At 38.0% G+C, this 15635-nt stretch overlaps 1 protein-coding gene across 2 annotated transcripts; it reads left to right on the top strand.

Moving 5' to 3' along the window:
- Positions 1 to 267: 267 nt before the first annotated feature.
- Positions 268 to 15287, top strand: LEO1 (LEO1 homolog, Paf1/RNA polymerase II complex component). 2 transcript variants are annotated; one of them, XM_068696350.1, is made up of 12 exons: positions 268 to 413; positions 1014 to 1739; positions 2004 to 2108; positions 2875 to 2969; positions 3405 to 3550; positions 4962 to 5046; positions 5397 to 5491; positions 5777 to 5911; positions 6494 to 6629; positions 6988 to 7174; positions 7430 to 7527; positions 11034 to 15287. In XM_068696350.1, exons 1-12 carry the CDS (start codon positions 356 to 358, stop codon positions 11100 to 11102), a joined length of 1935 nt encoding a protein of 644 aa, XP_068552451.1. In that variant the 5' UTR covers positions 268 to 355; the 3' UTR covers positions 11103 to 15287. The 2 variants fall into 2 exon arrangements, with proteins under 2 accessions (XP_068552451.1, XP_068552450.1); XM_068696349.1 differs by having other exon boundaries at positions 11030 to 15287.
- The last annotated feature ends 348 nt before the right edge of the window (positions 15288 to 15635 follow it).

Raw genomic sequence — 15635 nt, 5'->3', positions numbered from 1 at the left:
TGCGCTGCCTCATCCAGCTCCGTCAGAGCTCATGCAGCCGGCAGCCTGTGGCTGTCTGTCCCTTCTCGGTGTGCCCCGAAGCAGAGCGTTGCCAAGGGCGGCTGGGCTGCAGCGGGGGAGAACCGCGGCCCCGAGCAGGGCTGGGGGCGGACGGGGACCTCGCGGCGGGCCCTCCGCGCTGGGCGGGCGCCGCGTGTGGTACGCAGGGGCCGGGGGGGGCGCTAGCGGCACAAGATGGCGGCTGCCCGGGGCCGCCTTCCCGCGCGGGGAGGGCGCGTGCGCGGGCCCGGCCCCGGGCCGGGGGTGGGCGGGGGGCGCCGCGGGACCGCGTCACTGCGCGGCGCCGGCGGCGGCCATGGCTGACATGGAGGAGCTGTTCGGCAGCGACGCCGACTCGGAGGCCGAGCAGAAAGGTGCGCGGCGCCGGCCCCGCCCGGCCCTGCCGCTGCCGCTCGCCCCCCCGGGCCGGCCAGGCCTCGGTTCCCGGCTCGGGCTTGGCCGCTCCCGGCAGGGCGGGGAGCGGGGCGGCGGTGTCGGAGCGGCGCCGTTACGCCGGGCGCCTGAGGGCTTTGCCCCGGGTCTGCGCGGGGCGGGAGCGCCGTGTGCTGCCCGGCGGGGCGGGGACAGGCTGCAGGGAGGGAGCTGGGTCTGAGGGAACGGCGGCGGTCTGAGACGTGAAAGGTTTCGCAAACTGCGTCGTTCCGTGTTTGAAATTCTCGCTGTTTCCACTTTTGTGTAATTACTGATTCCTTTTAAACTTCGGGATCTTATTTGGCAGCTGGCGGTGAGCCCTTAACGTGGCGCCTGTCAGGTTTCGTTACGCCTTTCATTTCACGTCACCTTCTATTTCGTTGTCGTAGGTAACTCACGTGCTTCTTTCTTATAGATCTCTGTTGGTGCTGTTTCTTTTGTTTATTTTATTATTATTTTTTTAAATCGATACTCATCTTCTCGTGAGGCTCCCTGTAGGGATGTTTTATTTAGTGTTTAAAGGGGTGATGTCTGTTTTGCAGATTCCGACTCTGGATCCGAATCTGATTCCGATCAGGAGAACGCTGGCTCTGGCAGTAACGCTTCTGGAAGCGACAGTGACCAGGACGATGATAGGGAGGCAATAAAACCTAGTAATAAAGAACTGTTTGGAGATGACAGCGAGGATGAAGGAGCATCCCATCATACAGGCAGCGACAACCACTCTGACAGATCGTACAATCGCTCCGAAGCCTCAGGACATTCTGAGCATGAAGATAATGATCAGTCAGACGTGGATCAGCACAGTGCTTCAGAAGCTGCTCACGATGATGAGGAGGATGATCGAGGGCACGGGTCAGATGAAGGCAGTCATCATTCAGAGGGAGATGGGTCTGAAAAGGCACATTCAGAGGATGAGAAGTGGGGCAAGGAGGACAAGAGTGATCAGTCAGACGATGAGGAGAGGCAGCAGAACTCTGATGATGAGGAGAGGCAGCAGAACTCTGACGATGAGGAGAAAGTGCAGAACTCTGATGAAGATGAAAGGCCGCAGATGTCTGATGATGAGGAGAGAGCCCAGAACTCTGACGAGGAGAAGATGCATAACTCCGATGAGGAGGAGAGGCCGCAGGCCTCAGATGAGGAGAAGATGCAGAACTCTGATGATGATGAAAGAGCCCAGCATTCTGACGAGGAGAAGGTGCAGAACTCTGATGATGATGAAAGGGCCCAGCATTCTGATGAGGAGGAACAAGAGCGGAAATCTGGTAGGACCAAATACAGGGGTAATGATTTGCTTCTTATAGGCCTGTTTTGATCTTTATTGTTTACTTCATATTGGCTTGAAAAGATTCCAACTTAAATGTAAAGTCATTAATCACATAGCTTTTAATTACAGTCATCTTTATAACGTTTTTTTAAAGCCCATTTAAATTCCTTTCCATCTGGATCAAATTTAATAATACAAAGGAATTTTGAAATATGTGCAACAAAATTCTTGATTTACTGTGAGTCATTATGCTCCTTGGTAGAGTCTGCAAGAGGTAGTGATAGCGAGGATGAAGTTCTGCGAATGAAGAGAAAGAAACCAATTGCGTCAGATTCAGAGGCGGACAGTGATACAGAAGGACAGAAAGGTAAATGGTGGGGTTGTTTTGTGGACTTTCGGTTCATTTGTCTTTTAATTCTCATCTTAAGCACGCCATTCACCTGCTCTGGGACTTGATACAATTGATAGCATTTTCTATATGGAGTAACTGTAGTGCCATGGAAATGACAAAATGGCACAGCAAGAACACTGCTGAAAATACAAGCTGTATGTCTGCTGATTATTCCTACTTAGCTCTGCCAGTCTCTCAGTTTCCTCTGTGAAAGACGGAGCTTTTCTTTCATGAGTGCTGGTTCATGAGCTGTTGCCAGAAGACACCAAGACATGGTGTATGTTATCAGAAGAGCCTGAGAAAGCCTATACTGTTTTTTTATGACATTTAGTTAGCTGAGAAAAAGGCGTTGATTCTAATGAGAAATAAAATTTCCAAAATGTGCAACGAAGTTGTTTTTTATGTATATTTAAATTGTTCTTTGTATTTAAATTGTATGAACTTGAGGACAAACATAGACTCTTGATTCTTCTGTCATAATTTTTCAGCTAGATTCTTGCATTTGATAGGGTCTTTCCAGGAAAACATACCTTGAATCTTCAGCTTAAAAACACAAGGGGAAGCATTTTCTTGCAAGATAGGAAAACAATCTGTGTTTTGTGATCATTAGCGTTTTTTTAATCTTTGTAGGTGATTTTAAGTGATAATAAGAATGAAGGATGTGATCCTTTTTTCTGCACTTGTATATAGGTGTGTATGTTTCCATATAGATGTATTTAAAGTAGCAATTTTTCTCCTCAAGAACATGCAGATGTCATGGACCTGTTTGGAGGTGCAGATGACATTTCCTCAGGCAGTGATGGAGAAGACAAACCACCAACTCCAGGACAGCCCATTGTGAGTAGGCGTGTGACTTTTGAAAGAAATAAGCTGCCATTCCACTTTGAAGTCTGGAATGTTGATTGAGTTTGGTAATGTTTTAGTGAAAAACATTAGGCTTTTTTTTTAATTATTATTATTTTTTAAATCTGAGAAAAGCTATCCCACAGATTCTTCCATCCTTAGCTGAAAACTGCATGTCAGCTCTTTTGCTGTTTCCGTTGTCTTTGGTTTCTTGAGTTTGTGCTGATACTTCAAATTGTTTAAGCATCATATGAAAATGCTGAATTGGATTGCTTTCACGGAAATGGTGGAAGTGTTTTTATCAGAAGCTTTCTGATCTCTCTCTGCATATTGATGGCTTTTCTTCAGGCAAAATATAAATGCTTATTACAGCACCAGGAGACAGACTGACATTTTTCACTTTTGCTTATTGTGCTTTTTTGTCCTTAGGATGAGAATGGACTGAGTCAAGAACAGCAGGAAGAAGAGCCTATTCCAGAGACAAGAATAGAGGTTGAAATACCAAAAGTAAACACAGACTTGGGTAATGATTTGTATTTTGTGAAGCTGCCCAACTTCCTTAGTGTGGAGCCCAGGTAATTCTGTATTAAATACATGATAAGTTGTTTTTTGTTTTTTTTTAAGTGTTGCACTATGTTGTTTTTGTTTTAGCAATAATCTATTGGTCATTTTTAAAATGGTTAACATTAAGGTGCATACTTTTAGTGATGGTAAGTCAATAGTAATACTTGCCTGGTTGTTAGCTAATCAAGAACTGAGTAACTATGTTAGAAACTTGGAGTTCAGCCTGATTGAATAAAATTTGTCTTTAAAATCATACATGTGTACGTATGTATGATTTAACTGAAAGTAACGAAGGCTGAGTCTCTCAGAGACATGAAAGCCAAATACACTGAATCTTTATGCACTTTTGAGTGATAAAAACATTCTGAATTTTAGAATAAGCTTCTTTTTCTCCTGCATGTGCTAAATGTGGTATTTAAGTATTAAAAGGGACATTGGTTACTTATTTTACTTTTTACCTAACCCAAGCAAAAGAATTTTTCTGGAATTCAGAGGAAGAAACAAAACAGATTAATAGAGTTGCTTGTGATGTTAAATGTGGCCCCAAAGCCCACCATCAGCACCTCTAGTAAACTGCTGTTAATTTCATCTCTTCAGGTGTTCTGTTAGGAACTTTATTGGATTATTTAATACATATCTTCTTGCAGGGCAGCATAGTATTGTTTCTGTCATACCTTAGTTAAATCATTCTCCCTAGCTTTCGTGCTATAGACTGTTTAAGGACAGAACTATTAAGAATTCAGTTAGTGGCTGTAATCAGTGATAGATGTCCTGAAGATCACTGGGGTCAGACAGGACTGAAAGTAGAATTTTACAGTAGCAGAGCCTGATTATTGTTTCTTTCCATTGCAAGCGATCCTGAAACTATTAGGCTATTGAGTGGGCTTATTTTTTCCCCAGCTGTCAGGTTCTTGGTGTTTTGTGTTTTTGTTTTGTTTAGGGTTGGTTTTCTTTTTGAAGAAAAAGAACAGTCTCTTTATTTCTGTTTGGTTGATTCTCATATTCAAATTTAAAAAGATTGTGCTCTGAGAAAATCTATAGCTCACCACATTTATAAAAGATTTTCATTTTGATTTTCCCTGTATAAAATTATGTGTATTTATTTATAAATTTAACCCTGACTTCATCATGTTGATACCGAGGAAACCTTTTTGAGGCAGACTTGCTTGCTTTAGCTAGAGCCATTTAGAGGGTCTGTTAAAGTGGCTGTAATTGATGGTAGTGAAGACACTTGGGTAGAACTCCTGTGGTGTAGAATCAATGCAGTAAATTACATTAGTGTGGAAATGGCTGTCTCACAGCTGCAGTGCCTACTGTTGTGTGCAGTGTATAGTTTAAACCTTTCAAGCACCTGTTATTTTGCACAAGAACAATCTGGCTTATTTTTTAGAAGAATAAAGACTATTGTATAATTTATTACAGACCCTTTGATCCCCAGTATTATGAGGATGAATTTGAAGATGAGGAGATGCTTGATGAAGAAGGTAGAACTAGGTTAAAACTCAAGGTATAATATTAATATTAATTTTACTTTCCTCTATTATCCTCAAATAGCCACATTTCTTCAAAGTCTATTTCTGGTATTTTAGAATGGTGTTTTGACTTATGGTTCAGGTTATGAAGGCGTGGACCAGTTCACTGCTGAGGAAGGTTGCTGAGTTCTAGTAATGCTAAAACAAACAAACAAACCCTTCAGATCTGCATTTCATCTGTAAAAGCCATCCCTTTCACCTTTGTTTCTTTGCATCATACAGTAAATTCTAACTGTAATTCTCAATCTTTATAGAGTGTATTTTACCAGAGTATTCCTTACTATTAGTTAAACTATGAATTAAAACGAAGTTTATGTTCTGACAGGTAGAAAACACAATACGGTGGCGGATGCGTCGAGATGAGGAAGGGAATGAGATTAGAGAAAGTAATGCCCGGATAGTCAAGTGGTCGGATGGAAGGTTGGTTTGGACTTCTTGCTGTTGAAGGAATACAGTCGTTTTCACAGTGAAATGCCGTGGCGTGCAAAATTGAAAGGTCAACAAACTTCACTGTCAGTTCTGCATAGCAGAAATTATTTTAGTCTCGGTGCTTTAAAAATTTTATGCTCTGCTTCATTTGGATTGAAATACAATTATTGGCTGTGTACAAAAAGGAAATGTGAAGGCTTTCTCTTTTTATAAATGAGGCAAAAAATGGACTGCAGTGACTTTATCAAGTAACTGATAATATGAATCTCTTTTAAGCATGTCTCTCCACTTGGGAAATGAGGTCTTTGATGTGTACAAGGCACCACTGCAGGGAGATCACAACCATTTGTTTATCAGACAAGGGACAGGTCTACAAGGACAGGCTGTTTTCAAGACAAAGTTAACCTTCAGGTAAACACGATGTTCCGTATCAAATGATGTTACTATTTTTGCAAATAAATGTTGTGACTAGTACAAAAAGATTAAAGGTACCAATTAGTAAACCTCCAGAGCTTAGCTGTTTTGTAAGAATGTGCTCTTTTATGCATATTTGGGAAAGATATTTCCTCAGGTAGGTTTCCCAGTCTGAAAGGCTAATATGCTGTTCACCGCAGTATCTAGACTACATGTATTTTTTTATAAATTTTATTTTTAAGTGCAAGTCCTCATGTGAATCAGAATTATTAATATTCTCTGAAATTAACCTTTCTTGTGATGCATGATGGCCATCAGGATGGTGACTGTGCCTTGGGATATTGCAGTGAAATGTGAGGATGATTATTTAGGGTGGTGGTGGACTGCAGCCAGTTTGCTGAGAGGAATTGATGTCTCCAGTAGCTATTATAGTGCACAAGATTTAAAATAATAGTAATAATGCTTTTACTTTTGTGCAGATGAATCTTTGAAACCTTAAGTATTCCTGCCCTGCAACTGTCATTTGAAAATTGATAAATTCTTTTTAGAAGTATTTAACCCATGGCAATTCTCCAACAGGCCACACTCTACAGACAGCGCCACTCACAGGAAGATGACTTTGTCTCTGGCAGATAGATGTTCAAAGACCCAGAAAATTCGTATTTTGCCAATGGCAGGTCGTGATCCAGAGTCTCAGCGGACAGAAATGATTAAGGTATTCTCACATAGAACTTGTTTATCTGATGATTTAATCTTAAAAAATAATAATAATCACAACTGTAATCTAGCTGAACACTTCTGAACATTTAATGTATTTTTGAAAAACAGAGTCCGTTGAGTTATAGCTAAGAGTAGTTTTATAGGAAAGAGTAGTTAACCATGGGTGCAGTTTGTGCATGCAGTCTTTTTTGTTTGAAATTGCATTACCTTACATTTACAAAAAATCAGTTTTAGGTACAGTCTTTCCACTCCTGTGAAATGACTTCAAAAGCTACAGCAGAATACAAGATACTCTGAGTATTTTATTATTTTTTTTCCCTCAATCTTCATATATTGTTTCTTTGTTTGGACAGAAAGAAGAGGAGAGATTAAGAGCTTCCATTCGTAGAGAATCTCAGCAGCGAAGAATGCGAGAGAAACAGCACCAGCGTGGTCTGAGTGCAAATTATTTAGAACCTGATCGCTATGAAGAAGAGGATGAGGGAGATGATGCTATTAGTCTAGCTGCTATCAAAAACAGATATAAAGGTGGCATCAGAGGTAATAAACCTTACCAGTAGACAAGTAGGATTTATGTAATTCAGACGGATTGATTTCATAAGAGAGTCCTGGTAAGGCTGTGTTTTACTGCTTAATTTGATACATAAGGAAACGTAAATTCGTTTTTTTTTAAGTTTATTTCCTTTATGGGGTTAGATTCTGCGAGCCTTTTGTGAGACTAAGAGAAGCGTTTTTTATAATGTCTTTTTCCTGACCAATTTCAGATAAATACCTTTTTTTTTTTTTTTCCTGTAGAGGAACGCGCTAGAATCTATTCTTCTGACAGCGATGAGGGCTCAGATGAAGATAAAACACAAAGACTACTCAAGGCAAAGAAACTGACTAGTGATGAGGTAAGAAAATGATTTTGTTCTGAAAAAGGTACTCATTTTCAGTCGGGAACATTTCCTGCACTTAATCCATTTTTTAAAGCTGAGACTTCTGTAGTTTCATTTATGCTCTGATGAATGTAGTATTTGACTTGGCATGCTGTCAACAGTAATTAATCATGCCAATTTCGTATTTGCTATGTCAGTTCATAGACCTGAGTGGTATCTGAAGGAAGTCACTATTACTATTGCTGATTAAAAGATGGAAACATTGATACAGGGCTGTGTAAAATGACTTGACCGAAATTATGCAAGGAGTAGAAAGACTCAACATCTGAATCCTAGTTCAGTCTTGTTTCCTAAGCTACAAGGTCCTCTCCTGTTTCTTGTGAAAACACAGGAAGAGTTTTCATATATAACATTTCTACTCCTTTTTAAATAGAAGATTTAAAAAACAACAACAACAACAACAAAAACCCTAAGGTGCAGTTAATCCGATGCTAAACAGATGTTATCCATCACTTGAAAATCATCCAAAGCATTACACCACTATCAAGTTAACTGTTAGCTAGAGTAGTAGTGCTGCTTCCTCTTTTAAAATTTCAGGGTTTTTTTTTTGGTTTGTAACTCACCAGTGCTAGGTATAAGCAAACGAATCTTTGTGCATATCCCATCTTGAGTTTTTGTTCCAGCAACGTCGCTTCTTCAGATACCATGCTGGTGTTTAACAGTGCATTTTAAGATTGACAGTTATCATTTTTCAGATTAGAAACTTACCTATTTTCATTCAACATTAGAAGTGGAACCAGGAAGCTTGTGGAATATTTTTCAATTCTTTATTGAAAGTTTTATATCACTATTTCCCTTAAGAGATTATTTTAATTGTAACTGTTAAAATCATCGTAGTTATTGTCCCAGATTTCTTTTAAGTGCTTTCCTATTGTTATGTCCAGTATGCTACTCTAACAGCTGCTGAGATGGCTCAAATCTTACTGTTGAATTTTAAAGGCTTCCAAAATAAAGCATCTTAAAAGAACAATTTGGCAGTATAGATTGCAGTATGTCCTTTTAGAGAATGCATGTCGGATGTCTTTAATCACAGCTGCTGAATCTCTGAAGTTTTGTTTAAATGAGCAATATATGACATAGTTTTCACTATGACACATAACTCTAATATGAGAAATTTTGATTTTTGAGGAGTAAGATTTCTGTCATTTCCATTTCTGTATTGTGCTTCCTGTAAATTTCTTGCCAGGTATTTCCCAGCCTGTTGAGATGTTTGCTACATTCTGAATGTATGTTCTTGCTACTGTGATGCTATTCCTCCTATATTGTTCGCTGAGTATTTGCACTAATATGCAAGTGTTTTATGAAGCAGGAGTGAAAATGAGTTTTTCTTTGAAATTCATAGATCCTGGCTTGTTATTAGTTATTGAGGAAAATCTAATATTTTGGAAAATATGACTAATCTTTCAGAAAGCCATAGTCAGGCCTGTAGACAAAACTGTAATTTTGAGAGCTCTGCTAGTGTCTGTTAGTAGAAATTATTTACTTCATTATTTTATTGACAAGACAACTACTAGCTGTTAGTTTATAATGTAGCAATCAACGTTAGGATTTTGCAATTCTAGTCTCTGAAAAGAAAGGATCTAGTCAACTGGACTTTTCTGCTGCTTGAGAATGGTAGCCTCCATTTTACAGTTACATGATGTAAAGGCAATATTCCGATTAGGGCCACAGAGGGGTGCTACAACTTCAGGAGAATAAATCTGGATAGCCTAACTACTTATTTTCAGTCAGCAGGTAGGAAGTATATATATATTTTTTAATATGTATCCACATATGTGAAACAAAGAACTCCTCCTACACAGACTTGCTTTTATGTGCTGTCAGTCAACAACACAGCCCAAATCTCCCTCCTAGTAACAATTTGTTACCAGTACTGAAAACATCAACCTTTTATTAATGCACATTATCATCACATGGCAAGTGGCTTTATTGTTACTGTAGTTAATGGAGATAGCCTGCTAAAGAGGAAGGTGAATCATTTAACAATAACCTAGCCAGATTATAAGAGAATAAATGTTCTGAGGAAGTAGCTATGATTGAGATTTCCCACCCATACTAATTTCTGTTTCCCATGCTTAAAATTCTTCCATAATTCAGATTCTCGCCATACTAATTTACTGTAAATATAGAAGAAAATGCTTTGAATAAAAAGTAATTCATTGAAATTCCAAAAAGCTGTGTTGTCTTTTGCTGCTTCTTAAAATCCAATTAATGTGTGTTGCTCTTAAAAATAAATTAAAAAAATAATGGAAAAAGAGATGAGGTTACTTAGAACTGAGGGTATTTCTAAAACACTTCTTTTTAAGCAATAATCAAGTTACTGCTTATTTTTTGTTTCCAAACTGATGAGTTTTTAATTTGCAACTAATTGCTTGTAGTGTGAGCAAATGTCTTCATAGTGTTCTGAATCAACTTGCTGTTTAGAAGGATGATTTAACCTGCACTGGTGTAAATGTGTTTAGATTAACAATCACCCCACTGACTTCATATTTAGGTGCTAGAAATTGGTCATCCAGCCTGTAAAAGTCATTATGGTATTGCTTTCAAACAGGTAATTAACTGGAAGTACAGTATGACAAAAAAAAAAAAAAAAAAGTTGAATTCAAAATGTAGATGAGGTAAAGGGAAGCGATTCAGAAATTTGTTGTAGGCCGGTTAGTTAATCAGAATCTGATGTTTTGTTGTTGTTTTCTCTGTTCTTGTATTAAAACAAACAGTTCTTGTATTAAAACAAACAGCTTTAATCCAGTTTCAGTATTTGTTCTGCAGCTCTGCATTGTGAACCACTTGCTTATTTCTGATATTAGGGTTTATTTTTCAACGAAGACAAGACTTGTATCTGTATCATGAAGTTAAATGTTTTCCTTCAAGTTTTTAGGTAGAAAAATATGAGATCAACAAGTATCCCACCATGCCTCCTTAAGCGTTTTACATACAAGAAAATGCTAGATTTTAGTTCACTCCATGCGTTAGTGTCTATATTTTAGCATTTGAATTAAATGTTATGAGTTATTTTTAAATATAAAAAAACAATCAAGCTATCTGTAAAATGATGTTACCTCAATTGATCGAGTAATATCTAGCTCCTCATGAATTCTGGTGAGTAACTGAAGTCTAAATGATTTAAGTTCCTGTGACCATCTCTTCAAAGCCTCCTACACGTATATTTCTCAGACTGTAAGCTGTGGTGTTGATTCTTAGTACTAGTGGTTTCTCATCAGTCTTTTTCCTTGATGCTAGAGTGTGGATTGTTTGTTTAAAAACAACAACAAACAAAACAAAAACTCTTGCTGATTTACTTTTTTGTTGTTGTTGTTACAGTAGCATGAAGTGGGAAGACTAGAACTAATAATTCTGCTTTTCTTCCAGGAAATAATTGTTGTCTGCTTTTCTTCTGAGTATTTTAGCCTGAAATATTGTTTGTTTGTTTTTTTTTCCTGTCCTTTCTCACCTTCAGGAAGGTGAACCTTCTGGAAAGAGAAAAGCAGAGGATGATGACAAAGCAAGTAAGAAGCATAAGAAATATGTGATCAGCGATGAAGAAGAAGATGATGATGATTAATAATGAAGAAGCACTAACGTTGCTTTATATATATATATATTTATATATATTGTACAGTTCTCTTACAGCAAAGATGTAAGTAGCCATAATGGGATTATTTTGATAATGGAAAATTCCAATGAAGTCTCTGTTTCTGATGTGAATAAAGTGTGTTTTTTTGTTCTTGTTTTTTTTTTTTTTCCCTCTAATTTTTAAAGCCTTGTCTTACTGCAGCAGCTGCTGCACCAGAGATCATCACAGTACCATTTTTTTTATCATGTACGGTACATTTCAGTTTTGAAAACTTCAGTAATTGGTTGGCTGATGGAATAAATCAGTAATTTTACTGAGTTTATTAGGAGAAATCATAATCTTCACATAGAATGCTTAAATTATAAGTGTTTCCAATGAGGATATGGAGAAAAAGCTTATCATTTGTACAGAAGGGTTGGAAGAACGTGAGTGGTACAGTACAATACTGTTTTTTTCCTAGGCATTCCTTATTTACTGTGGGCTGTGGACAGTACATTACTATGCTGGCATATTTGGGGATTTTTTGACTGAAAGTATTTCTTATCATGTCTGAGTAAACTGTGATGTTTCTGCAGTTAGAGTAGTAAACTGCTCACCTAAGACATTTCTGTTTCCATGAATTGAAGCCCAGAATGAAAATCCACGTCTTGCCTGAGCATTAAAAATAATACTAATCATATGCTAGTGATGTAAATGTCAGAGTTAAACAAACCGTGCAAATTTCTGCAAGTACATAAAAGTCTCTTTTAAAAAGTGCAGTGAGTCGCACTGTGAATGTACATCCTAGTAATACCGTTTCATAGTCTCCTATAATCCTTATGGTGCTATTGCCTATTGTTCCTGGTCAGTTTTATAAATAGATTGGTTTAGCTGCGACGTTAGTGGAGGAGAATGTTATGGACAGAATCATTGCTGCTTCTATGCTATTTTTAAACCTTATTTGATTGTGCAAATGCCAGTTGTAAAGCAGGGAAAGGCTACAAGGAATATCTGATCTTTACCACACTTTCTTTTTAAGATTAAATTTCCCATGTGTAGTTTCCCTTGTTGGTGAGATAGCATGCAGATGTTATCGTTGCTGTTTTTTTTTAACTTATTTTTCACACAGTCTTACAGAGTGTGTGACTTCAAAGAGGTAGCAGAAAGCATAGGTTAATGCCTCATTTAATGATAGCGTTGACTGATGCTATGAAAAGTTTATTATATGGATTTGTGTTACGTAACATAACATAAAGGAGCTAATAATTATGTAAGAATAATTGTTACCCATCTCTCTCCTCCCCAGCTAAATTCTGCTTTTCTGTAAAATGATAGAAGGGTTCAAGTGCCTCATAGTGAGCATTTTGCTGTCTGACATTCCCTGGTTCTTCGAGATACAGCATTTAACCTGGACATCTTGCTTTTTCTGTGTTTAATTAGGCTAACAGTTTACTGAAGTACTCTACCTCCATTTTTCCCGCCTGGAAAGTGTGGGAAGCATTCTAGCTGCAGTAGCACAGAGCTCTGCGTGTGTTAACATATTCTGCTGAGCAGCTGACTGCAGTGTAGACACTTGCAAATATGAAAACGAAGTGAAAAATTTCTACTCAGAAGTCTGAGTGCCTAAGAATTTAATTTATTTTTTTTAAATAACTGTTACCAAGAGTTCCTGTGTCTCTTCAATGTGCAGATAAAACCTTTCTCCATCTGCTGGAATTTTGACCCTGTAATCCTCTTAAGTTAAGACCTCTGCTGGGAGTCTGGTTCCTTACATGAGGTTACCTGCTTTTCATTTGTAACCTTCTCAGGAAGAAGGCAGCTGTAGAGAAAGGGAATTGTTTCTTATGCTGTATGGATACAACATGCTGTACTTTCATGTAAAAGCCTCCCAGATACCTCTTAAATGACAATGCAAAACATACACCACCATCTCACTGATGATGTGTTTGCTTAAATGTCAGTTTAATTAAAACGTTGGCTATTTGTACTACACTCCTAAGAGTGAGTATGTTTTAATCACTCTCATAGGTTTGATGCTAACTAAGCCTTTACTTAGCAAGTGGTTCACTTCAGCTTCCAGAAATGAGGCTTTTTGTGGATTACGAAGATTAAAATAAGTACTTTTTTTTTATACTGTCTTCTTTTGTACATTACTCTTTTAAGTCTTATTAAAACATGGAATTTTAGAAAATATTCTTTCAGCTTAAATGGGTTTAGCAATCACCTTGTAATTAAAGTCATTTGAATGAACTTTGTCTTATCTACAGTATTTGTTAGTTGTTAGTCTAATGCACAGTTTTGTTTAACTCAAGGGCAATTTTGCTCTCTCTTTTTCTAGCCTCCAAGTACGTGAGAACTGCTTGGAATTGATTCTTCTTAACCAAATTAAAAATACTAATCCGAATCTAAAATATATAAGGAGAAGGAAAGAGAAAGTAGGTTGAGTTTAGTTTACTTTTGTACTACCTGATCAGAATACCTTATCCAGAAAGGGCATGACTTGGACAACTTCCAAAAATAGATTTCTTTGAAGAGCTGGCATGAAGCTGAGTACTAGATTTTCTGGCTAGTGGTAGGACGTATGATAAATTCTCCTGAAACTGTCTTTAAAAGCTGTTCTTGGCTATATAGTTTTGCTGTTTGAATTATATCCTTCAGCTGTATACTTCCCAGTTGTTGAACTGGAGTTTTCTTACTAGTGCTGGGTAGCATTTTGCACTAGGCATTTTCATCCATCCTAGCCGTGCAGCTTGATAGTTTTCATGCCGGAGCACATCTGATGGATCAAGGGGCTGCAACCGACAGGAGCAGCTGCCCATGCAGTCCTCTCTTCCTAGAAGCAGGCTTGGAGATGTCAACTTGCTAAAATCTCAGGAAACTTACTTTCTGCTGAGTTTGATATTTGTACCATATAAGCCAACAGAACTGCTTTATTGGCCAAGTGAGCATCAAACCAGTGAGTTGGTGTGGTCATGACTTAGGGGATGTGGGCAAAGGATGTTTTCTTTGGCAGAGGTGTAAACATTTGCTTGGCTGTCTTTGAAAACTTACCTGACCCTGTAGAGGTAAATGAATAGTTTGTTCTGTTTTGTTTTTACTGGTGTAGCTGCCTGAACTGGCACCATGAAGAGTCGGTTGTGACTTGAGGTGGTGCAGGGGGAAGCAGCTAGAGCAGGACACTCTGTATGTGGCAGCAAGTTTTAACTCAGATCTGACGTGAAGCTGCAGCCACAGGAAGGTGTTAAACATGAGATGGTGACTTTCCAATAAAGTAATGGGTATTTATTCTTCAGCCAGTAGGCACAAGAGTCCTTGGTGTCAGCCCGTTCTAGTAAACTGCTCGTTTTTCTAATGGCTTTAAACTGCTAATCAAGCTGAGTGTTGCTGAACTTACAGAGGTTGTTATGTGGGAAAGATTGACAAGATTTTGTTTCTGGTAAATGTTCTTTTAACATTTGCTCTAAGAAGTATTACACGTTACACTCATGAAATTTAGCTAGGCTATCCTAATGCTTAGACACTTGCCTGTGGCTTGACTTGAAAGTGCTTCTAGGAGAGCAATGTGACTAATACCCAGTGTTGCCTAGTGATGCCCTTTGATTTGAGCTGGGGTGTTTTTTTTTCTACTTGTCTGGACATGAAAGACTTAGAGAAAAGCTGCAAACTAGTATTGATTACTAGCTTGTATCTTTAATTGCTTTAAAACTCTTGGGCATTCTGACGTATTATATAAGCTAAGTAGCTGAAAAAATGATGTAAAATTAAGTAAATCCACGCTGAAATGATTTTCTGACAGAATCTGACAAAAATACTTTCACAAGACTTGGTTTCTTGATTATTTTGTTTATTTTTACGAGTATTTTTCTGGTTTAAAACCTTTAATGGAATCATACTTGAAAAAAAATTTATTAAAGTTGAAGTGTAACTAGATGTGTTTTTGTTTCTTGCTTTGTTTTCTATTAAGTCATGAAATGAAAGGTTGTAGAGCCAGTTTCCCAGCAAAAGTAGCTTCATGTCTTTGGATTATGTTGAAATTTTCTGGGAAGCAATAGCATTCATGCATTTATCAATGATAATCATGAATCATATATATACTGTATTCTTTATGTATTGTAAATTAAAGGTAAATAAAATCTTACGAAACAGTGAAAGTAGTAACTAACACACCCTCTTTTTTATATCCTATGACTGAATCAAATTATATCTGATTTTATATTGTTTTATGCTTTTCCTGGTTTTCTCATGATACCTCACTTCATAACGTAACTGTGAAAAAGGCATGCTAATCCTAGCCTGATGAATTTGCAATTTGCAGATTGTTTTTAGTTAGTTTGTTTTGTTTTCTTCTTCATCTGCCAGTGTAAAGACGTATGGTAAACATTCTGTATAGGATGTGTTCTTACATTAGGATTCATTGTTGATCTCTGCGATAAATCCATTTTCAGGAAATTTTACAAGGGTCACTATGTAAAGGAAATAAATGTATTTTTTTTTGGCAGCAGCTGCAATC

The sequence above is a fragment of the Anas acuta genome, chromosome 12 (genome assembly GCF_963932015.1).
Source record: "Anas acuta chromosome 12, bAnaAcu1.1, whole genome shotgun sequence".
NCBI lineage: Eukaryota > Metazoa > Chordata > Aves > Anseriformes > Anatidae > Anas > Anas acuta.
Note: the sequence above shows the minus strand (reverse complement) of the source record. Positions and strands in the feature narration are given on the sequence as shown.